General features: G+C 40.5%; 1 protein-coding gene across 1 annotated transcript in view; it reads right to left on the reverse strand.

Annotated features, from left to right (window-relative positions):
• LOC124619399 (ribosomal oxygenase 1) overlaps positions 1-25,212 on the reverse strand; it is a 77,933-nt gene that overhangs the window by 44,120 nt on the left and 8,601 nt on the right. The window contains exons 3-5 of the mRNA XM_047145754.1: positions 11,618-11,852; positions 11,107-11,535; positions 10,812-11,025 (exon numbers count right to left, since the gene is read on the reverse strand). Coding sequence (XP_047001710.1) covers positions 10,812-11,025; positions 11,107-11,535; positions 11,618-11,852 — 878 coding nt within the window. The remainder of the gene's footprint in view (positions 1-10,811; positions 11,026-11,106; positions 11,536-11,617; positions 11,853-25,212) is intronic.

Raw genomic sequence — 25,212 nt, forward strand, 5'->3', positions numbered from 1 at the left:
AAGGAATCCTCAGAACCTTAGGCCCCCTGCAAAACCTTTCACCTGACTCCATCAACCTCCTGACCCCACCGACACCCTGCACCCCTACCTTCTTCCTAAAATCCACAAACCCAATCATCCCGGCCGCCCCACTGTAGCTGGTTACCAAGCCCCCACAGAACGTATCTCTGCCTACGTAGATCAACACCTTCAACCCATTACATGCAGTCTCCCATCCTTCATCAAAGACACCAACCACTTTCTCAAACGCCTGGAATCCTTACCCAATCTGTTACCCCCGGAAACCATCCTTGTAACCATTGATGCCACTTCCTTATACACAAATATTCCGCACGTCCAGGGCCTCGCTGCGATGGAGCACTTCCTTTCAGGCCGATCACCTGCCACCCTACCTAAAACCTCTTTCCTCATCACCTTAGCCAGCTTCATCCTGACCCACAACATCACTTTTGAAGGCCAGACATACCAACAATTAAAGGGAACGGCCATGGGTACCAGGATGGCCCCCTCGTACGCCAACCTATTTATGGGTCACTTAGAGGAAGCCTTCTTGGTTACCCAGGCCTGCCAACCCAAAGTTTGGTACAGATTTATTGATGACATCTTCATGATCTGGACTCACAGGGAAGAAGAATTCCAGAATTTCCTCTCCAACCTCAACTCCTTTGGTTCCATCAGATTCACCTGGTCCTACTCCAAATCCCATGCCACTTTCCTTGACATTGACCTCCACCTGTCCAATGGCCAGCTTCACACGTCCGTCCACATCAAACCCACCAACAAGCAACAGTACCTCCATTATGACAGCTGTCACCCATTCCACATCAAACGGTCCCTTTCCTACAGCCTAGGTCTTCGTGGTAAACGAATCTGCTCCAGTCCGGAATCCCTGAACCATTACACCAACAACCTGAAAACAGCTTTCGCATCCCGCAACTACCCTTCCAACCTGGTACAGAAGCAAATAACCAGAGCCACTTCCTCATCCCCTCAAACCCAGAATCCCCCACAGAAGAACCACAAAAGTGCCCCACTTGTGACAGGATACTTTCCGGGACTGGACCAGACTCTGAATGTGGCTCTCCAGCAGGGATACGACTTCCTCAAACCCTGCCCTGAAATGAGATCCATCCTTCATGAAATCCTCCCCACTCCACCAAGAGTGTCTTTCCGCCGTCCACCTAACCTTCGTAACCTATTAGTTCATCCCTATGAAATCCGCAAACCACCTTCCCTACCCTCTGGCTCCTATCCTTGTTACTGCCCCCGGTGTAAAACCTGTCCCATGCACCCTCCCACCACCACCTACTCCAGTCCTGTAACCCAGAAGGTGTACACGATCAAAGGCAGAGCCACATGTGAAAGCACCCACGTGATTTACCAACTGACCTGCCTACACTGTGATGCATTCTATGTGGGAATGACCAGCAACAAACTGTCCATTCGCATGAATGGACACAGGCAGACAGTGTTTGTTGGTAATGAGGATCACCCTGTGGCTAAACATGCCTTGGTGCACGGCCGGCACATCTTGGCACAGTGTTACACCGTCCGGGTTATCTGAATACTTCCCACCAACACCAACCTATCTGAACTCCGGAGATGGGAACTTGCTCTTCAATATATCCTCTCTTCCCGTTACCCACCAGGCCTCAATCTCCGCTAATTTCAAGTTGCCGCCACTCTTACCTCACCTGTCATTCAACATCATCTTTGCCTCTGCACTTCCACCTCGACTGACATCTCTGCCCAAACTCTTTGTCTTTAAATATGTCTGCTTGTGTCTGTATATGTGTGGATGGATATGTGTGTGTGTGTGTGTGTGTGTGTGTGTGTGTGTGTGTGTGTGTGTGTGTGTGTGTGCGCGCGAGTGTACACCCGTCCTTTTTTCCCCCTAAGGTAAGTCTTTCCACTCCCGGGATTGGAATGACTCCTTACCCTCTCCCTTAAAATCCACTTCCTTCCCTCTTTCCTGATGAGGCAACAGTTTGTTGCGAAAGCTTGAATTTTGTGTGTATGTATGTGTCTGTTTGTGTTTCTATCGACCTGCCAGCGCTTTCGTATGGTAAGTCACATCATCTTTGTTTTTAAATATATTTTTCCCGCGTGGAATGTTTCCCAAAAATCATGGAAGAATTTGGGATCGACCGAAAGACACAAAAAATCACAGAACAGACACTTACAGGAACAACGGCCAAAGTGAAATTCATGGGCGAAGTATCAGAACCCTTCGAAATCAAATTTGGAGTCCGACAGGGGGACGGACTATCCCCAATCCTTTTCAATATTGTTCTAGAAAAGATAATCAGGGAATGGGAACCTCACGTAAAGGGTATCCAAATTGGTATCAAGAAAGAGAACCGAATTAAGTCAAGTGCCTTGCTTTCGCTGACGATATTACAATTATCACCAATAACAGAACAGGAGCGATTCACGCAGTGGAAATACTACATGAAATTTCACAAAAAAACGGACTACAGATATCTTATGAAAAAACCCAATATACGGAAAGGCAGCCAGAAAAAAAATCCCCTTTAATAACAAAATATGGTAAAATTGCACAAGTCTGCCATTTTAAATACCTCGGTGAAACTATACAGTCCTCAGGATTAAACCGAATTGCCAATGAACAAAGAATCACCAAGCTCCAGAAGGCCTACAAGCTAACATGGACGCATTACAACAAGAAGTGCATTTCGACAGACGCAAAATTAAGGCACTATACAACAGTGATTCTTCCAGAAGCAATCTACGCAGCTGAAACAATGGTGATTGATGGTCATTCAAAAATTAAGGAAACAGAAAAGCAGGAAAGAAAAATTCTCAGGAAGATTTATGGTCCAATCAACAAAAATGGCATTTGGATGAAGAGACCACAAAACGAACTCCTTAAAAAGATCAACATAGTGACAGATGAAATCAGAAAGTGCCGAGCCAAATTTTATACACACATCTACAGGATGGAAGACTCCAGAACAGCAAAGAAATTATTCAATATTATAACAAGGAGTAAATGTGGCACAGAATGGCTGAAACAAGTCCAGAGGGATCTACAGCAGATCAACATAAAAAATCTCGAAGATTGCACTGAGTGCCGGCATAAAATCGCAAGTGTGAAGTTTGGGGAAAGAACATCGCGTCAGCCTGGTAAAAAATGGACAGAGGAACGGAAGAAGGAGCATTCTGAGAGAATGAGGAGGTTTTGGGAAGCAAAGAAGAAAAACATCCGAAGATGAAATTATGAATTCAAGTTCAATCGCTCTCCTAAAGAGGAACAATCGTTATAATAATAATAATAATAATAATACTGAGTGTCATGTAATATTTTGTTTAATGTAATATCTTGTATAGACACCTTTTATTAACCTGACACGTTCCACATCTTTACGAAGTGTCGTATTCATGATCTATGGAACAAGTACTAATCTAATCTAATCGAAACAAATGTAGGGCAATCACCTCGACAGCTGCCAAGTGCTAGCCTTCAAAGACTCACTGCTATGGCGCAAGGAGGCCGGAGGGTCCTGTTCCATGAAATCAACAGAGGTGTTTGCAGTCTCTCTTGGTCAAATTGCAGATTCCAGGGCAGAAAAACAGTTCGCAGTGTGCACCGGTGAAATGCAGGTCAGCCGGGGAAGGGTATCATGCGGCGAAGAGAATCTACAAGTGGAAAAGAAGAATACCGTTTGTCTTTATTTGATTTCTTACATCCTTACAGTGGGCAGACGAAGACCCAGATGTTTGTTGGCTCGGTTTTTTTTTTTCTGTCGTTTCAGCCTGCTTCAGACCACAAAGATTTTTCTCTCTTCCCTGATGATTGTGTTTTACTCCTTTGCCAGTAGATTTTCATTTTGGCTGACTGTGCTTCTTTTCTCTGTTTTGACCATTTGCAGGCAGGACGTGGAACTGGTGTAGTAAGCAAAATAAGGTTTTTAGTAATTTTGACTTTTTCTCTGAAAATTTCTCGATCTTGAATGTCATCAAATGAAATTTTAGCTTCCTGTAAATCCTTTTTAACTTGGCTTGCCCATTTTGAATGCGATTTTGTTTTTGAAATTGATGAATGTATGCAATGAGTAAGTCTTTGCGGGTTCATTCTTTCCAGATGACCAAAAAACATCATTCTCTGCTTCCTCATGCTGGTAACAATGTCTTCTGTATGTTTGTATAATTCACAGCTGTGTCTTTGGCAGAATTCTCCATTTTCTTTGATAGGGCCAAGGATTTTTCTCAAAATTTTTCGGTTTTTTATTTCAAGTTTTCATAGTGGTCCTTTCTTTGTCACATTTAAACATTCTGATGCATACAAAGCTGACGGCCTAATTACGGTGTTATAATGACAGTCTTAGATTTAAAGACAGGCTTTTGCTTTTGTATAAGTCTTTGCACAGATGAAAAGCACCTTCTAGTTTAGAACACCTACTTTCTACAGCTGCTTTTTTCTGAACCATCAGGTGTAATTATTTCTCTAAGATATTTAAATTTCTTCGACTGCTTGATTTTCTCTTGTTGTATTTCAATATGAGGAGGAGCGTATTTGACGTTTGTGATGAATTCAGTTTTGTTAAATGCTATTTTTAGGCCAGTCTTAGCAGCAATTGATTGTAGGCTGGACACTTGAACCTTAGCTTCGTCAATATTATTTGCAATGAGTGCCAGATCATCAGCAAAAGCCAAACAGTTTCCACTGAGGCCATTTCTTTTGTGTCCAATTTGAATCCCATAACCTGGCGGTACGGTTGTCTTCCACACTCTGACTATCTTTTCCAGGACACAGTTGAAAAGCAACGGAGAGAGCAGGTCACCTTGTCTCACCCCTGTACAGATTTCAAATGGTTCTGATAGTTCGCCTCTGAACTTTACCTTTGACACTGTGTTATTTAAAGTGGCACTTATCAGATTGATTGTTTTCCTATCTAGACCAAATTCGGCAAGTGTGTTCTTTTTTGTTTCTCGATCAATTGAGTCATATGCTTTTTGAAAGCCGACAAAGGTCACAACAAACGTTTTTGATCTTAATTTGGCGTATGATATAACAGATTTCAGGTTATGGATTTGCTCTGCACAGGATCGTGATGTCCTGAAACCAGCTTGATATTCGCCCAACTGTTGATCTAAGACTGATTCAGCTCTGTTTAACAACAGTCTGGAAAAGATCTTGTACGTCGTTGGTAGCAAAGAGATTCCTTGGTAATTATTCAGATCACTCGTATCGCCTTTTTTATGAAGTGGGTGAATAATTGCTATGGTCCAATCTGGAGGTAGAGTTTCAGTTTCCCAAATCTTCACTATGATATCATGGAGATGTTTTATTGTATCATGAGCTGCATATTTCCACATTTCAGCCAAGATGTGATCCTCACCTCCAGATTTGTTATTTTTCAAGCCCTGTATAGATTTCATGATTTCATCTAATGTGGGAGGAGGACAATCTGCAGGAGGAACTGTAGGATAGAAATCAAGCTTTTTGTTTGTATTTTCAGCATTCAGTAGGAATGAAAAGTAATTTCCAAAAGCTGCAGCACATGATTTGTCATTCAAATTTAGTTTTCCATCAAGTCCTCTTATATGTAATGTAGGAGGTTTAAACAGCAATAGTTGCGATTTAAAGGCTTTATAAAATTCCCGAGTGTGATGTCTTCTAAAATTCGTTTCTATTTCATCGATTTGGTCTTTGTTGAATAGCCTCTCAGTTGTTCTCAATACTTTTGATGTATCTTTCCTAACCTTCAAGAAGTTTTCATGATTTTCGGAGGTTTCCTTGCTATTCCATTTTATCCAAGCCTGTCTTCGCTTTTCAATTGCTTCATTACAATCTTCGTTCCACCACGGGTGTTTGTATTTTTTATTGGTCAGTATAGTTTCAGTGGCTGGCTGTACCATGGCTTCTTTAATTCTGTTGCAGTCTGTTTTATTTGGTTTGCTGTGTAGAGTTTCTGTAAATTTGTTGTTGACATCTTTCAGCTGAGGTCTGTTTTTTCTTGAAATACTGGGAAGGTTCTTTCGGCTATCTGGGATGATATTCATTTTTCCATTGGGAGTGAAGATTTGGGGGCTGGTTGTGCAGCTGTTGGAGAAGACGACGGCAATGCTACCAGGATACTGGGTGATTTCATACCTGCAGTACTGAATTGGAGCTCCTTCGTGGATTGAGGCATGTCAATGATAGTACTAAGTGCCAGATGATACAATGCAGGACTTTCGACTAGCCATCAACTTGCAAGTGAGAGGGTAAGGTACTTTTTCCTTCACTCAGACCTTCTGAATGGCCCGCTCATTGAGATAGAGAGAGACTCACGGGATGAAGCAGCATGTTTGCCATTAAAACTGATACAGCTGGGAGGAGAGGGCGAGCAATCGCATCTCGTGAGCATCTCTAGCATAACTAACACATTTGGCCATATTTTGACAGGACACACAAGTGTTGTTATAATGTTGGTAGCAATGTATCAGATTCAGAATATACGGGCGAACTTCATAGCCTGCCTTAATCTTCAATGGAAGCACTACTTGATCAAATGTGAGAAGAAGAGTGCTTGTAGGCACTAAGTTTGCATCAACCTTTTTTGCTACCTGATGGACCACAGTGATGCCCTGATGAGAGAGATAATGTTGAATTTCACCCTCAGTCACACCATCAAGCACCCGAGTATAAGTAACACCACATGAAGAGAATTCAGCATACAATGGACATCAACACGAACAGTACAGACATGGAGAAGCAAAATAAGCAGTAGTTGTGCATGAAAATCACAATTGATCTCCAAAAGCAAAGTACCAATACATAAGCGAGGGCAGGACTTCACAGAGCTTGTACTTGTATCAACACCTTTCCAAATAAAAACAGATTAACTGTAATGGAAGACTGACATCCTTCGGTATGTGACAAAGAGGAATTGAGCTGCACCTGGGAGAACAATTGAATCTTTAGCCTCATTCCATTTACGTTTGTTCAATGGGATTGAGATGAAGATGATTGGCTCACTGTGAAAAAATCTCCCACGATTGCCAGCATCTCCAATGGCACGCACCTTCTGTCTGGGGATCCCCTTCATATGGGGGCCTCACTCACCTTAGGTAATTGTTCACACCTTCTGAACTCCAGACAGAGGGACCAATTGGCAACTGGGAAGGTAACTGCTCAGGTAACAACTCCTCCCTGGGCCTGGCCTATAACAGCGGGTACATGTGATCCCTACCCGTTAACCCATAGCTGGGAATTACGCCTTACCCTGTCACCCGTTATGTATCAAACGCATGGGCCATTCTTCCGGAGTGCACAAGGAGGAAGAAGAAACAAAGAGAGACCTCAAGCAGCAAGGTGGAGGAAGGAGAAAAGATGGAGAATGAAGAAAGAAAGAAAATACAGATGAAGGACTGTTTTGATGCCAGGCTACCGAAACTTTGAACGTATTCCCAAAAATACCCAGGACATGTTTTCCTGCATGAAGATAGACTTAAAGAACAGAAAGGGATGAGGTGCTGCAAAATCTGAGGACCAGTGATAGCCAAGAACAGACTCACCAGAGAATGGTGGGCCCCCTACAGTTTTTCAGTGAGGTATCTGAATGTCTATGGAGGAATGGCTGGCCATTCTTCCTCAAAAGCCAAAACCAGAGCAGGTAATGATATTGTGTTGTTACCAATTTGATTTTTCTCATACTTGGCTTCATCAATCAACTAAAATGGCCTATTCAGGTTGTCAATTTGAAATACAATGTTACATTCTGCACTATTCCTCAGTTTCAACAGTTCATTCAGTTTCAAGTATCCATTTTCATTTCTTCATTCATATGGCATTAACATGTCATTTGTGATGTTGTAATAAATAATGAAGTATGAGAGAATATTTCCAAAAACCACAATGTAAAGCACAGTATCAGACAGCTCACCTTCTTGTGAATTTGTCCATATGTATGCACACTGTAACCTGAATTACTGGTGTGCTTTTTAATGTGGTTCTTGAAATTCCACTGTTCTTGCAGTATTCTCTCAAGTTCTGTTTCTTGTATGACATGTAAGATGTTACTACTGCATGTAAGAACATGGATGCAAGTTTATTTGAAAGTGACCAAGCAGTCAAAATTAGTCAGCAACATGGAATAAAACCCTGTTCACGAGACACATTTTGATACCTGTATGTTATATTTTCTAGGCCTCATGTTACTTCTTAATTAGAGTTGTTTACATCTTAAATATACAGAATGTCATTGTTTGATGAATTATGGATTGGCAGTGTATAGTGTTCTATCATGATGATAATCACCTCACTAAGAAAAGAAATATGAGAGCAATTACCAGTACAAGGTCAACATACATACATACATAGTGCATCTCTCATTCAATACTCTCATAGTTCATATCCTGGCTGTGTATAAATACTGAGAACATTTAAAGTGATTGGAAATAATAACAATCAACTGAATGCCCAAAGTAAAGTAAAAAATATACAATGAATCTCCATGTTTACACAAGAGAAATGTTTATCTTTATAAAAATAGCCCTCTTCAACCAAAAATAAAAATTTACAACTTCTCAAAATAAATAAAATGCATTCTTTTTTTAGTGATAATCTTAAAGCCTTTTTGCTTGTTAATTGTTTTTAAAATATATATCTTTATTGACATATAAGATCAAAGAAATATGACATTAGCAAATGCGAGAATAAAAGATATAAGCAATTGTACAAAATCTATGTGAGTGAATTTCTGTTATGTAACAAATTGTTGCCTTTTACATAATTATGTGATATCTCGTTTGCTCCATGAATATTATGGATTTATCATCACATGAAATCACTGTCATCTATTGTGACACCTGTCATATCTTAATACGCACACTTTGGGTACATCAAGGTGTGCATATCTTTTCAGAAAACGATTTGGAGAACCAAAAGAGAAATAGCAGTACAAAGAAAATGTGTTTTTGAACATTGTTCTGACCTGTTAAAACTGTGCTGCAATTGTACCTGCTTTCTGTAGCTATTCTATGATTACTGTACACATGCAAATATGGAATCAGGCTTTACAGTTTTAAAAGTAGCTTCATCTGGCAGATGGAGATAACACATTTATACATCGACATGGCATTTCCACATTTTTACTGCAACATGTTGCACCAAAAATAATGTGAACATGTGATTTTGATAGATCTTTTATGTGTAAGTGCCATTATTAATGATATTTTCTTAGTATACAAATTATAATATGGTGATAACCAAATGTCGCACTTTAGCTTCGAAACAATGAAATCCATCATGGCATCAAAAGAAGGTTCACACTGCAGGTGGCCAGACAATGAAAAACAGAATATGTGTTTGTGTAACACAATGATATCATGACAGTCACAACTACCACCTAGTGGCGTGGTACAGACAGTTTGAAAATACTTGTGATTGGTCATGGTATCTTTACTATAATGAACTGTAAATACTCCAATATCAATGTTGGAAACGTGGTTCTAGTTGTTGGATTTCAACTCCCACAATCGATTTTTGCTCCCATGTAAACATACAACTAACTTTGAAATATTCTTGGATTATGCGCGTATGACTTGTTAAAAATTTCAGCTAATGTGCACGGTGTGACTATTTGTCCAATGAAGAAAAAGTAGAAACATTAGACTGAATATGAAGCTGTGTACCTCTAATATTTCACTGAACAGGTGCAAGCTTTGTGCAGACTACATCAAAAATCATAACAGTTGATTTCCAAAGGAAATACATATTTGACCTGTCTAGCTAAACAACTTCAGTCTGTAACATGTAAACATGAGGACCAAAAAACGATTTCCCAAATTTGCTTTTAGTCTTCTGAAAGTTGTGTAGCACCTAAACAGAGTGATTATGCCAACTTTTGAACATAAGGTAGATATAAGTATCTTTGTTCTATGAGTGTATGTCGAATTTTTTTGACAAAGACCTTGTTGGTCGAAAGCAAACTTTCTGACAATCTTTTTGTTGTGCCTTTCTGTGCCTCAGCATCTTCACTATATGGTGAGTAGCAACCATCCTTTTCATTACATTGCTATATTTAGTATGATTGGCTAAATGTAATACATCAGAAATCTCCTAAAATATTTTAAATCCACTATCAGTGGCACCATGTCTTCACAAGACATACACTGACTTCAAAACAGATGCACTAAACAAACTTCCTAATCTCTAAACATGTAGCAATTTGCTACATCATGCTGTTCTGAATTCCTCACAACATGTATGCATCCACAGTTACAGGATCAGCAAGGGCACTACCAGTTTCTTCGACATTTGTCGATGGAGTATAATAAACAAGCTACAAAAATACTGTCAACCAAAGTGTCGTTTTAATGCAGGAAACATGTTGTCATTAAAGCAGAACTGATGTATACAGTTTTTGGAGTTGTGCTGGTTGAAATAGTGGGTGTTGTGGCTATTGAAGACTTGCTGTAAGTGTCATACAATTATTAATAAGCCAGATACCATACCGTGGAGTCTAAAATTAGCAAATGATGAGGAAAAATTACACCTATATCTGGAATCAATCTTTCCACCTCGAGTATTCTAACCCACTGCACTAACTGGGCAGTGCTGTCATCCTAAGATGAATTAAGATACTTAACATACATGTGATTACACTGCTGGTAAATTACTATTCTTTGATGCCCATCTTCTATTCAAAATATGCAAGGGATGTAATTTTGTCACGGATATTTTTGTACAGCCAGCAGAGAAGAAATCACACTGTGAAGTTTGAATGTGTGAATATTTCTGCACCTTTAATATACAGTACAAAACAGGGACAAAAATTAACAGAGGTAGTTAAAAAAAGTACCTTTTCAAGAATATCAGCCCATGAATGTCGCTGATAACTTGATAATGTGATATGCAATGAATGTTCTCCTGGAACAGTATTTGCTTGATGGATGAAGCCACGAGGGAAGTACAGAATGTCCCCTGCAGTCAGAACCACATCGAGTAAAGGTTCACCCAGTTCCTCCTGAGTCAAATTTTGACTTGAAAATCGTGGAAGTACTTCTTTTTCAGACCTGCAACATAAAATATTGACTGAAAATGTTCAGCAGTACATCAGAACTTTCTGTAAAATCCACAGTGATTGTAGAACCAACCGGGGTGAGTAGACACGCCAGTGTTTCTTGCCTTCTATCTGCATGACAAATGCTTCTATGTCATCATAGTGAGGTGCAAATCCTTGTGAATCTGGAGGAGTAAGATACACATTAGCACCCACCATACATCCAAATAATTCCTGGAGTGTTGCAACCATCATTCCAACCTGTGGAATGAATGACTGAGGATTTAATAATCTAACACTGCATCCATTTTCATAGTATGCCCACACCCTTTCTGCAGTTGCCCTCCCTGGAGGATTCAAAGTCTCTCTAACTCCATCTGAATATGTTGTTACATCAATATTCTTCGTAAACTTAACATTGTGTTTACGTAACATTTTATCTATCATCTCTGTAGATAACACAGCTGAATAATAGGATGGATTATTCCGTTGTCCATGATATGGCCTCTTTTCCCATGGATCCCTAGTGACAAAAAGAAATTTGCTTTGATTAAACAATGGTCTATCATGTACATTAGACTGCTAATGTGTTTATACATACGTACTTCATGAATTCATCAAAACGGAGAGGATGAACAAGCCATTCAAACATTATTTTTCCTTCCTCAATGCTTCCCATGTTTTCTGACTCCTCATGCCCATTTGTTTTTTCAAGATACTGATCACTGACAGCCGTATCTTCTTCATTGTTTTCATCTCCATCTCTTTCTTCCAGCTCTACAGTACGATTTGAGATTTTCTTCTTCTTTTTTCTCTTTGATTTAAGGCTCTCAGTGTTGGCTGCAAACAGTATCATATTAATGCTGCTTATAATTCTTAAATATGTGAAAAGTCACATGTCCAGATAATGTTATTAAGTGTACATTGTAATGAAATAGAGATTCGCCTGCTGACCAGTAAAATACGACTAACATACATCATGACACACAATAATTACATTACATATAAAGTAATAATTTTCAATTTACACCTATCACTGTATGCCATGAACAGTGATAATCATGCTAAAAAGGAAAGTAACTTCTATACATTACATTAAAGGCCATTATTTGTTTGCACTGTGAACAATCTTCAATTTACTAGACTTTTATACACACAGGAACAGTGTATTTCATATAAAATGATAAAGCTTTAGCATTAACAATCATCATTATTGCAATTACATTGATCACTATTAATGTCAAAATATTAATCTTAAGAAGTTTGGCATTGCAAAAATCTGCATTTCACAAAACAATTTATGTAAAATATTTGTACTTTCTGCTTACCATGCTGCATAGATAAATTCATTTGAACTAGTTTCTATCCACTGTAAATTATGATAAGTCTTTATTACAACTGTACTGTCAGAAAGCACACATTGTAAATAAACACATAAGGGACTATGTTGGGCTAATCACAGAGAGAGAATTGTTAAGTAGTTGTTGTAGGTGCAGGTGGAAGAAGTTGTTATGGGGATCTGCAGTTTATTACTGGTTTGGCAAAGTTTTATGAACAAAAGGATCAAATTAACAGGTAATGTGTTTTGGAATTTCATTAAAAAAAAAAAAGAGGGATAAAGCAGAATCCAAAAAGATACAAGCCTTGGGCATTACACCTACACACTGCAAACCACTGTGAGGTGAATGGCAGATGGTATGCCCCATTGTACCAGTTATCAGAGTTTCTTCCTGTTCTATTCATGAATGGAGTTTGGGAAAAATGGATTACTTGAATGTCTCCCTGTGTGCAGTAATTACTTTAATCTTATGCTCACAGTTTCTATGTGAGCGATACCTAGGGGGTTGTAGTACATCCCCACAGTAATCATTTAAAGCCGGTTCTTGAAACTTCAATAACAGACTTTCTAGGGATAGTTTGTCAGCCTTGAAGAATCTGCCAGTGCAGTTCCCTCCCATGGACTAAACAAACCAGAGACCATTTGTGCTGCCCTTCTCCATATACATTCAATATCCCCTGTTAGTTCTACCTGGAATGGGTCCCACACACTTGAGCAATATTCTAGAATCAGTCACACGAGTGATTTGTAAGAAATATCTTTTTTAGACTGATTGCCCTTCCCCAGTATTCTACCAATAAACCAAAGTCTGCCACCTGCTTTACCCACTACTGATTTTATGTGATCATTTCATTTTATATCCCTACAAATCATTACACCCAGGCATTTGTATGAGTCGCCAATTCCAGCGGTGACTCACTGATATTGTAGTCATAGGATACCACGTTTTTTTTTTCATTTTGTGAAATGTATAATTTTATATTTCTGAACATTTAGAGCAAATTTCCAATTTCTGCACCATGTTGAAATCTTATCAAGATCTGACTAAATATTTATGCAGCTTCTCTCCGACAGAACTTGATTATTAGACTACTGCATCATCTGCAAGAGGCCTGAGTTTATTGTTAATATTGTCTGCATAGTCATTAATATACAATACGAACAGCAAGGGTCCCAACACACTTCCCTGGGGCACACCTAAAGTTACTTCTACATCTGATGATGACTCTCCATCAGATAACATGCTGTGTCCTCCCTACCAAAAGGTCCTCACTTGATACTCCATATGACTGTACTTTTGACAATAAGCATAAGTGGGTACTGAAGCAAATGTTTTACGAAAATAAAGAAACACTGCATCTACCTGGTTGCCTTGATCCAAAGCTTCTAGTATGTGATGTGAGAAAAGTGCAAATTGGGTTTCACATGATTAATGGTTTCGAAATCCACGCTGTCGGGCACAGAGGAGGTCATTCTGTTCAAGATACCTCATTATGTTGGAGTCAGAATATGTTCCAAGATTCTATAACAAATAGATTGTCAAGGATATTGGACGGTAGTTTTGTTGATCACTTCTACTACATTTCTTGCAGACTGGTGTGGCCTGTCCTTTTTCCAAGAAATGGGCACAATTATTTGTTAGAATGATCTACAATAAATTATAGTTAGAAGATAGATTAACTCAGTTGCAAATTCAGTATAGAATCTGAGTGAGATTCCATTGGGACCTGCAGCTTTGTTCAATATTAATGATTTCAACTGTTTCTCAACGCCACCGACACTAATACTTATTTCATTTGTCTTTTTAGCAGTACGAGGATTAAATGGAGGCAAGTCTCCTGGGTTTTCCTTTGTAGATGAACATTTGAAAATGGAGTTAAGCATTTCAGCTTTTGCTGTGCTACTTTCAGTTTCAGTTCCTGTCTCATTCACCAGGGACTGGACACTAACTCTGATGCCACCAATAGCCTTTACATATGACCAGAATATCTTTGGGTTCTGCGAAAGATCACCGACAATACTCTGCTACGGTAGTCACTGAAGGCATCACGCATAGCTCCCTTGATAGCCAAAAGTGTTTTATCCATCATCTCTTTATCTATGGCCCTACACTTTATTTTACACCTGTTACACAGTAATCTCTATTTCTTTAGAAGTTTCTTTACAGTGAGTGTATACAATATAGGTCCTCTCTCATTATTAACTATTCTACTCAGTACAAATGTATCCAGTATGTGGTCAACTATTCTTTTAAACTTGAGCCAGAGTTGCTGTACATGCTCCCAACCTGTGGTGAAAGTTTCAAGTTCCTCACGGAGACATAACATTACTGATTTTTTTATCTAGCTTACTGAACATATACATCTTTCTGCTTGTTTTAGTTGTCCTTTGGTAATCATTGCTGCCACAATGTCGTCATGGTCAATGATACCGGTTATGATGTGGCCATCTTCAAGGATGTCAGGTCTCTTTGTTGCCATTAGATCATCCAATATATTTCCATCATGAGTGACGGTCCCAACTATCTGTTCTATGTAGTTTTCTGAGAAGGCATTTAGTTGTCTTATCATGCTCACCACTAACAAAACTGTAATTTTTCCAATAAACTGTTGCATGATTAAAGTCTCCAACAATGATTATAGTGTGATTGGGGAACTTACAGACAAGTGAACTGAGGTTTTCTCTAAAGTTTTCGGTTACATAGGTGTCTTGTGGGTGATAGAAGGATCCAATTTTCACTTTGCGCCCACACCTAATACTGAGTCTTGCCTAAACAATCTCACATGCAGCTTCAATTTCTGCCTCTGTGGATTTGAGTTTCTTGTCTACTGTGACAAAAATACCACCTCCATTTCCCATTTGCCTGTCCTTTCAATATATGCTTAAATTTTCCCAAAAAATCTCACTGTTATTGTTGTAACTGTGACCAGGACGGTCACGGGGTATTACTGACAGAAGGCATGGCGGGACCCGCAGAGATACCCGCGAACAACAACACAACATAAAAGGACGAACACGATCAACGTAGGACAGAACGAATACGACAAGACCGAACAACAGAGTCACAAGGAAACAAACTCGTACATGAACCAGGAAGAAAGCAGTCTAGCGCAAGCGAGGTGTAAACTGACGTAAGCGAGATTAGGCTGACCGGATGAGCAAGTGGCCGGCGTTTAAGTACGCTCTCAGGGGCCCCGCTATTGGCCGCTGGGACGTGTTCCATTGTGGCGCCCCCACACTAAAAGCGGGCCAGGAGGCGCGCGCCACCAAAGCTTATGGTGCAGAGGTCTCTATGGGTCTTCGATGTCCATGACGTCTGGCGCGGATTCAAATTCCGCGGCGCGCGGTACCAGAGTTATCAATTTTAGGGTTCAACCAGCTTTCTGTACCTAGTATTCACTGCTTTTGGGAAGCGATTCAAACTCTGGCACTTTGTTTGGAATGCTTCAACAGTTTACCATTAGGATTTTAATACTCTCACCTATGGGAGGAATTTATTTCTATCTTACACTGATACTTCTAGGTTTCCTACAGCTATTGTTGTCTGGATTGGATGGAGAGCCATCTAATATAAAAAACCTTGTGTGCTCTCCACAAACAGTTAGCTATCCGAGTTGCAGCCTCTGCTGTGTAGCGCACACCTGAACTATTTAGGGGGACACTACAGTTCTCAACCCTATGGTGCAAGTCCAGAAAGTCACAGTCTAGCATGTCGCAGAACCTTTGAAGCCTCTGGTTCAGTCCTTCCACTTGACTCGGAACCAAAGGACCATGATTAGTTCTGGGGACAATACTGAAAATTGTGAACTTTGTTGAAACTCCACATGCAAGACTGGTCTCCTCATTCTCTGCCAGTCGCTGGAATGATGCATGACTGACCTTGGAGCCCACATGACAGGCATCACTTTTTCTGACATCTGCCACAAACTGCAGTTGGATGCACCCCGTTCCCTTAGTGGCTTCCAGAACAGCCTCTTCAACAAGTTGTATGAGGTCTCCAGGCATACACACTGAGTGCGCACGGTGTCTTTTCCTGTCCCTTTCTGCCATTTCCCTAACGGGTTGCACAGTCACTATACATTTGACCTGCTGATGATTAATAGACCCCGACCCTTTTGCGTTTCCCTCCTCCTGACAAAACAAGTTTCCCCAGAATAGCTGAAGTGAGTAAGACAGCACCTCAAACTCTTTGGTTACAGAGATCGGTACAATATCCTCAGTCCTCCTTGGTCCCCCGGGATGCCTAGATCTAACATTCACATGCCACTCGCAGTCAGGTGGATGGATAAAGACAGATACTGTACTTCCTGCAGAGCGGGTAGCAAATGAGAATAACAACAGCTTGATCAATGATCATGGACACCTTCAATACATCACGATAAATATTAGCACATTAGTGCATCATATCCTGGTTTTAAAAAACTGTTTTTGTATCTTTTACAGATAACTCTCACAGTAGAAAGCAATGTATGACATAATTTACGTGATAAATGCGAGCAGAACTGTTACAAAACAAATATATATGACAAGCTAAAAAAGAGGAACCTGTAAAAGTTCTGTTTGCTTAATTCCTGATCAATCAGTGAAACTTACTTTACATGAGATGGAACACTGTCTATGGTCATATGACTGTGCATCCCCAACCAAGCCATATACACTACTGGCCATTAAAATTGCTACACCAAGAAGAAATGCAGATGATAAACGGGTATTCATTGGACAAATATATTATACTAGAACTGACATATGATTACATTTTCATGCAATTTGGGTTCATAGATCCTGAGAAATCAGTACCCAGAACAACCACCTCTGGCTGTAATAATGGCCTTGATACGACTGGGCATTGAGTCAAACAGAGCTTGGATGGCGTGTAGAGGTACAGCTGCTCATGCAGCTTCAACACGATACCACAGTTCATCAAGAGTAGTGACTGGAGTATTGTGACGAGCCAGTTGCTTGGCCACCATTGGCCAGACGTTTTCAATTGGTGAGAGATTTGGAGAATGTGCTGGCCAGGGCAGCAGTCTAACATTTTCTGTATCCAGAAAGGCCCGTACAGGACCTGCAACATGCGGTTGTGCATTATCCTGCTGAAATGTAGGGTTAAGCAGGGATCAAATGAAGGGTAGAGCCACGGGTCGTAACACATCTGAAATGTAACGTCCACTGTTCAAAGTGCTGTCAATGTGAACAAGAAGTGACCAAGACGTGTAACCAATGGCACCCCATACCATCACGCCGGGTGATACGCCAGTATGGCGATGACGAATACACGCTTCCAATGTTCGTTCACCGCAATGTCACCAAACACGGATGCGACCATCATGATGCTGTAAACAGAACCTAGATTCATCTGAAAAAATGACGTTTTGCCATTCGTGCACCCAGGTTCGTCGTTGAGTACACCATTGCAGGTGCTCCTGTCTGTGATGCAGCATCAAGGGTAACCGCAGCCATGGTCTCCGAGCTGATAGTCCATGCTGCTGCAAACTTCGTCGAACTGTTTGTGCAGATGGTTATTGTCTTGCAAACGTCCCCATCTGTTGACTCAGGGATCGAGATGTGGCTGCACGATCCGTTACAGCCATGTGGATAAGATGCCTGTCATCTCGACTGCCAGTGATACGAGGCCGTTGGGATCCAGCACGGTGTTCCATATTACCCTCCTGAACCCACCGATTCCATATTCTGCTAACAGTCATTGGATCTCAACCAACGCGAGCAGCAATGTCACGATATGATAAACCGCAATCGCGATAGGCTACAATCCGACCTTTATCAAAGTAGGAAACGTGATGGCACGCATTTTTCCTCCTTACACAAGGCATCGCAACAACGTTTAACTAGGCAACGCTGGTCAACTGCTGTTTGTGTGTGAGAAATTGGTTGGAAACTTTCCTCATGTTAGCGCGTTGTAGGTGTTGCCACCTACGCCAACCTTGTGTGAATGCTCTGAAAAGCTAATCATTTGCATATCACAGCATTTTGTTCCTGTTGGTTACATTTCGTGTCTGTAGCACATCATCTTCATGGTGTAGCAATTTTAATGGCCAGTAGTGTCTTATCAAGGACACGAAACCACACCTTGTAGTTGATGATACGACTTGATCAGTCTGCCACAGCAGATGATGGGAACATTTTACATAAAGGGGGGCAGCCAAGAAGTAATACAGTGCTGTGGAGGGGATAGAGTTGCTGTGTAGGGAGCTCAATTAAGAGGAAAGAATAGCCAGTTTTTGTTTTTAAATGGATTTGCCAGTCATCAATATACATTGGCTCCAATACTAAAGCAACAAACAGAAATTTTGAAGGCTGTATTTATTTTGCCACAAAGTATTATAAATGGGTGATAGTAAAGCAGAAACGAAGAACACAGAATGTAAGCAATTGTGCCATGCATAATAGTACACAAAAATAATGTTCTTTTTTCCCAACTTAACAGATTGCACACACATTCTGACAACTGGTTAATGTGCTCAGTAGTATGGGCTGTGACCACCTCTGGCGGCAATACAGACCTTACGTCGACAGGGCATGCTGTGAATGACGTCATCAATCTCATGTTGAGCCAATAACAGCAATTCTTCCTGCAGAGTTGCTCACAAGTCTTTAAGCGCAGGTGGAGGATGCTGACGAGATGCAACCTGTCTGCCTAGTACATCCCTCAACATGCTCTATGGGATTTGAATCGGGAGAGCAATCAGGCCACACCATGTGTGCAAATATCTTTAGTTTCCAAGAAAACATCAACCACCTGTGCTTTGTGAGGTTGAGCATTACTGCCCACCAGCTCTAAGACTGGACCCACAGTGCCTCACAACAACTGCATGTGAGTCTTGAGACCTTACAGCAGTTTAGCCTTGCTGATTGACATGTACAATTTCACAAAGAGGTGTTTGAGTGGTCAACATAATCCCTGCACACACTATTAAGGATCCTCCTTGATATCAGTCTCTTTCCACAATGTTTGGGTCCCAAAATTGTGTTCTATGTTCCCTCCAGATGCAAATTCATCAAGAACCACTCCCCAGACCAAACTGGGACTCATCAGTCGAAAGAACATTGGCCTACTGTTCAACTGTGCAGCTGAATTGTCCAGACATTGCCTTCTGTGCAGATGTGGCAGAGGTACACATACAGCAGGTCTCTGACAGTAAAGCTCACTCTGCCGAAGCCTTCTGTACAAAGTTTGCCCTGTTACAACATGTGCAGTGGATGCTGCGAGGTCAGATGCCAGCTGCGCTCAGTCAATTAAAATTCAAGCAGACACAAGTATCAACTGATAATCATCTCTGAAACATATGTTCTTTATGGTTGGACAATTGTTATTTTCTCACGCCCTCGTTTAGTGAGATCTTCGGATCAACTAATTCTAGTCTCCTACAGTGGCTAGGAAAGCTTGGGGTGGTGACTACGTTAATATTGCATAACTCTGAACTCCAAGTTTTTATGAGCATAGAAGTGGCCATGGCTACATTGTTAGTGGCATAACAGGAAATCCAAATCATGGTGTACAACTAAACGATATACACATTGTTTAATTGAAAGAAGATTATAGTTCAACATAATGCCAATGAAGGTGTCATTAGAGAAGGAGCACAAACATGAGTAGGACAATAACAGCTTATTAAATTAGCTGAGCCATTTTTAAAACAATGTCTGCATTTAACAATCTCTACATTTAATTTTTCTGTAACTTGGCAAGAGCAATGAGACCTAAGTATGGATGATCAGATGCATCCCCCCCCCCCCCCCTTACACACCGCCCCCTTACACACAGTTATTACCTTCCCAAACTTCATTAAAGTTATGATGGTCTCCTCTTACATGTTCCTGAATATCCACCTGCAATTAATCATTAATCCAGTACCCAGTTAAACTCTAGGCTGCCAGCACTCAAGGAATAATTAAGATGTATAAACTGATATTGGTTTGGTTCCTGCTGATGCTATTGGTAGATGGGATTTCCCTAGGCATGGTCTGCTTCTCAACAGGAAAGGAAAGGGTTTATTGGCTGGGTGATAGCAAAATTTTTAGAGATTCAACATTGAAAAGAATGTAAGCTTAATAAGAAGCTGAGGCAAGCAGGTAATCTTAAAATATTACAAGACTCTTGTAAGAGATTTAAAAAACAAAGTAGATGAGGTTCTTGTTTGTTCGGAAGATTTAGAAACTGAGGATGTAACAAATATACTATGTCTATATGATCATCATACGATATGTATAAGAAGAGAGAATATGGATTAAGGATGACTTGTTATATATTATGTTAAATGTTATCACAGTGTGAAATATTTAGACACTTAAAAAAAAAAGTGTAGCAACATTTAGAAGCAGGTGCCTGTGAGTTTAAACAAAATAATGGTACTTTTATAATTGTAACTATATACAGGTCCCTACTGGGAAATTTTTAGCTATTTCTGAAAACTTGGATTCTTTGTTGTGCTATCTGTCAGACATGGGAAGCAAATTATTATTTGTGGGGATTTCAGTGCAGATTTTCTGAACGAGTCTGATACCTTGAAGTATTACGCGGTTCTTCAGATTTGACGTCAGTTATTGATTTTTGTAGTTAAGTAGTACAGAAAAGCAGCACACTGATAGATAATATTTTCATAGACCAAGATAAATTTAATCAGCTAGGATTAAGAAGGGTCTTTCTGATCACGACACACAGCTAATTACAGTGCATGATGTAGCTCCATACAGTAGTGAGAAAAAGTTCCTAAAATGTTGCATTCAATTAATGATTTAACTATTGCAAATTTTCAGAAGAGCTTGCAGCAGTTAGATTGGGATTAGGAGTACCAGGAGCCTGACACCAATTTTAAATAAACTTATTTCATGTCACATTTTTGGGTATATTTGGAAACAGGTTCCCTAACAAAACAGTGAAATGTAATTGTAATGAACCATGTAAAACCCATGGGTTACTAAAGGGACAAACATAATGTTGTAACTGGAAATGTATCTAATAGCAAAAAAGTGTAATGACTCAGAAAGAGTCAAATACTATAAAAACTTCTGTACTACATTAAGATGGCCAGATGAACGCGTATTACGTCTAGATGTACGCATATTATGTCTGAGATTATCACCTCTGATAAAATTAAAACAATCTGGAACATTGTTGAAAGGGAAATAGGGCAACCAAAAGTGCATGAAGATTGTATTATCAACAAAATGAATGAAAAGTTTTTCAACAAAAAGTCAAAAGTTGAAAATATTTTTCATAATCATTTTTAAAATGTCGTGGAGAAAATGGGGTACAGGTGTTCATTATAAAAGGCAAGGCTATGTATGAAAGAGGCAATACCTATGCAAATTGATAAAACTGAAATTCTACCCACATCTCCTTTTTCATCTAGGAAAATAACAAAATTAATAAACTCATTCAAAAGCAAAAGCTTGCATGGAATTGACAGTTATTCCAACAGAGTACCAAAAGCTTGTTCCCAACAGACAAGTAGCATTCTCAGCCACATACACGGATCAGCCAGAGCATTATGACCACTGACCTACTATCGATATAACTCTGTCCAGGCAACATCAGTGAGCATGCTGTCCGTGTCTCGAATGCGGACGGCGCGTGACCTATCTGAGTTTGACTGAGGGCAGATTGTGATGGCCTGGAGGCTCGGAACATGCATTTTTGGAAAGTGCACAGCAAGTTGGGTATTCGAAGAGTGCTGTGGTGAGTGTCTTCAACACATGCTGAAATCAAGTCCAGAGGTCATGGGGTTGGGCGGCCACCCCTCTTTACAGATGTCAGATGTTGTTGGCTGGACAGATTGGTAAAACAGGACAGGTGGCGAACTGTGACAGAACTAACATCAGACTTTAATGCTGGGCAGAGCACAAAAGAGTTTGAACACACAATACACTGAGAACTCCTAACAATAGGCCTCCACAGCCAATGACCTATGCTTGTGCCAATGTTAACACCACTTGGCAACTTTGACTGAAATGAGCATGTGACTGTTGCCACTGGATGTTGGTGCATTGGCAGAGTGCTGCAAGGTCTGATGGATCCTGATAACTTCATCATCATGCTGATGTGAGGATGCGAATCTGTTTTCTTACAGGGGAACAGCTTCTTGACACCTGTACTGCAGGACGGAGACAAGTTGGCAGCGGCTTCATTATGCTCTTGGAAACATTCATGTGGGCATCCATGGTTCCAGTGGAGCTCGCGCATGGCACCATGATGGCAAAGGAGTATTGTATGCTAGTTGCAGACCACATATACCCCTTCATGACAAGCATGTTTCCCGATGGCTGTGGCATTTTTAAACAACATTATGTGCCATGTCAGAAGGCCAGGAGTGACATGGTGTGGTTTGAGGAACACAGTGGTGACTTCCAATTGTTGTGTTGGCTCCCCAATTCGCCAGATGTGGAACTAACCAAATACATCTGGGATATGATTGAATGTGAAATCAGAGATCATTGCCCCCTCCACTGAATTTACAGGAATTAGGTGTCTTGCGTGTGCAGATGTGGTACTAGCTCTCTCCAAGTACCTACCAATGACACACTGCTTCCATGTCATGACATGTCACAGCTGTTATCCGTGCCAAAGGTGGACATACCAGCTATTAGGTATGTGATCATAACGTTTGGTTAATCTGTGTACATAATAGCTCACTGAAAGAGGGCATTTTCCCTGATAGACTGAAATATGCTATTTTGAAACCATTACAAAAAAAGTGGGAGTGGACTGATGCCAACTACCACTCAGTCCCACTTCTCACAGCTTTAACCAAAATTTTTGAAAAAGTAATGTATTCAAGACTAGTTTAAAAAATCCATAAAAATACGTTACTAACAAAATATCAATTTGGCTTTCAGAAAAGCCTTTTAATAGAAAATGCTATGTATGCTCTCACTGATCAAAAATTAAATGCTCTGAATAACTGAACATCGCTCATTGGGATTTTTTGTGATCTCTCGACAACTTTTGATAGTGTAAATCATGAAATTCTGCTAGATAAGCTTAAACATTGCGATCCAATTGGGACAGTGCCTAAACAGTATAATTCATATTTAACTGGGAGAGTGCACAATATTGAAATAGAAAGTTCATATAATGTGCAAAGATCTGCAGATTCTTCAAGCTGGGGAGATATCAAGAATGGGGTCCCACACGAATTAGTCTTTGGTCCCTTATTGTTCTTAACAGACTGACAGAAAAGTAAATAAATTATATTGCAACACAAAGATAAAGTTGTGTTGGTAGGTGTGTTTCTACATCCGAAAGATGATATCCATTCAAATTTTAAGCCAATCGAAACATGGAAACTACAGGTGAGAATATCAACAATGTATGAAAAGACAGCTTGCTATATATCATAAATAATACACGTCAAGTGTCTTTTAATTGTGCCTGTATGCAACTTGACATGTCTTCTGTATGGTAAGTAGCAATCTGTCTTTTCCTACATCGTTCAAATTTTGTGCCAGTCGCATAAGAGTGGCACTAGTAGCACCACATTGAGGATGCAAATCACGTTCCCTTTAAATACACGTTGTAACAGTAGGGAGTGTTACTTACCTCTGAGATTGGATGTGGTGAGTTGATATTAGTCAAGAATGCCTTTACGGGGACAAAGATGCCATTATCAACACCTCACTGAGTTCGAATGAGGTCGTGTAATAGGGCTACGAGACACTCAATATTCATTCTGTGATACTGCAGAAAGACTTGGCAGAAATGCAGCCACTGAATATGACTGCTGGCAGCGGTGATTATGAGAATGTACAGTCCCAAGAAGAGCAGGCTCCAGATGGCCACATGGCAATACTGAGAGGGAAGACCACTGTGTTCGGTATATCGTTCTGGTGCATCATATCACATCTGCAGCAGCAACTATGCAGCTGTTGGCATCACAGTGACACAGTGAACTGGCACAAATTGGTTACTTCAAGGTCACCTCTGAAGGCAAACACCCTGTCACGTGCATTCCACTGGCCCCAAACCCCTGCTATTTGTGATTCAGTGGTGTCTAATGAGAGCTCACAGAAAGGCAAGGTGAAGGTCTATTGTGTTTTCTGATGAAAGCTGGTTCTGCCTCGGTGCCAGTGATGGCCATGTGTTGGTTGGAAGGAGGTCAGCTGAGGGTCTGCAACCAGCCTGTCTGCGTGCTAGACATATTGGACCTACACATGGAGTTACAGTCAGGGGCGCAATTTTGTACGACAGCAGAAGCATGTTCATGGTTATCCCATGCACCCTCACTGCAAATCTGTACAGCAGTCTGGTAGTTCAACCTGTTGTGCTGCCATTTATGAACAGCATTCCAGGGGCTGTTTTCCTACAGAATAACACTTGCCCGCATTCCGCTATTGTAACCCAACATGCTCTAAAGTGTCGACATGTTGCCTTGGCTTGCTCGAACTCCAGATCTGGCTCCAGTTGAGCACATGTGGGACATCATGAGGTGACAACTCCAGTGTCATCCACAAACTGCATTAACCATCCCTTTATTGGTCGACCAAGTGCAACAGGTGCTGAACTCCACTATACAAGCTGGCATCTGAAAACTGTACAACATAATGCATCTACATTTGCATGCTTGCATTCGACATTCTAATGGTTATACTAGTTACTAGTATACCAACATTTCAAATTTGCAATGGCTTATCATGCTCTTACATTAACCTGCGATCTTGCAATGTTGATCATTTAAATATGTCTTCATATTTTCGTGCTGCAAAGACTGATCCATAAAATTTTGGGTGTGCAGTTGCATAAATTCGACTTCTTCTTCTACTTCTTCTTCTAATATTTTGGCTGAATACCGTCCAGCCCCCTTCAGAGTTAGCTGAGGTGACTGACGCTCCAGCACTTGCTCCATC

Source organism: Schistocerca americana, chromosome 6 (assembly GCF_021461395.2).
Source record: "Schistocerca americana isolate TAMUIC-IGC-003095 chromosome 6, iqSchAmer2.1, whole genome shotgun sequence".
Classification (NCBI taxonomy): Eukaryota; Metazoa; Arthropoda; class Insecta; order Orthoptera; family Acrididae; genus Schistocerca; species Schistocerca americana.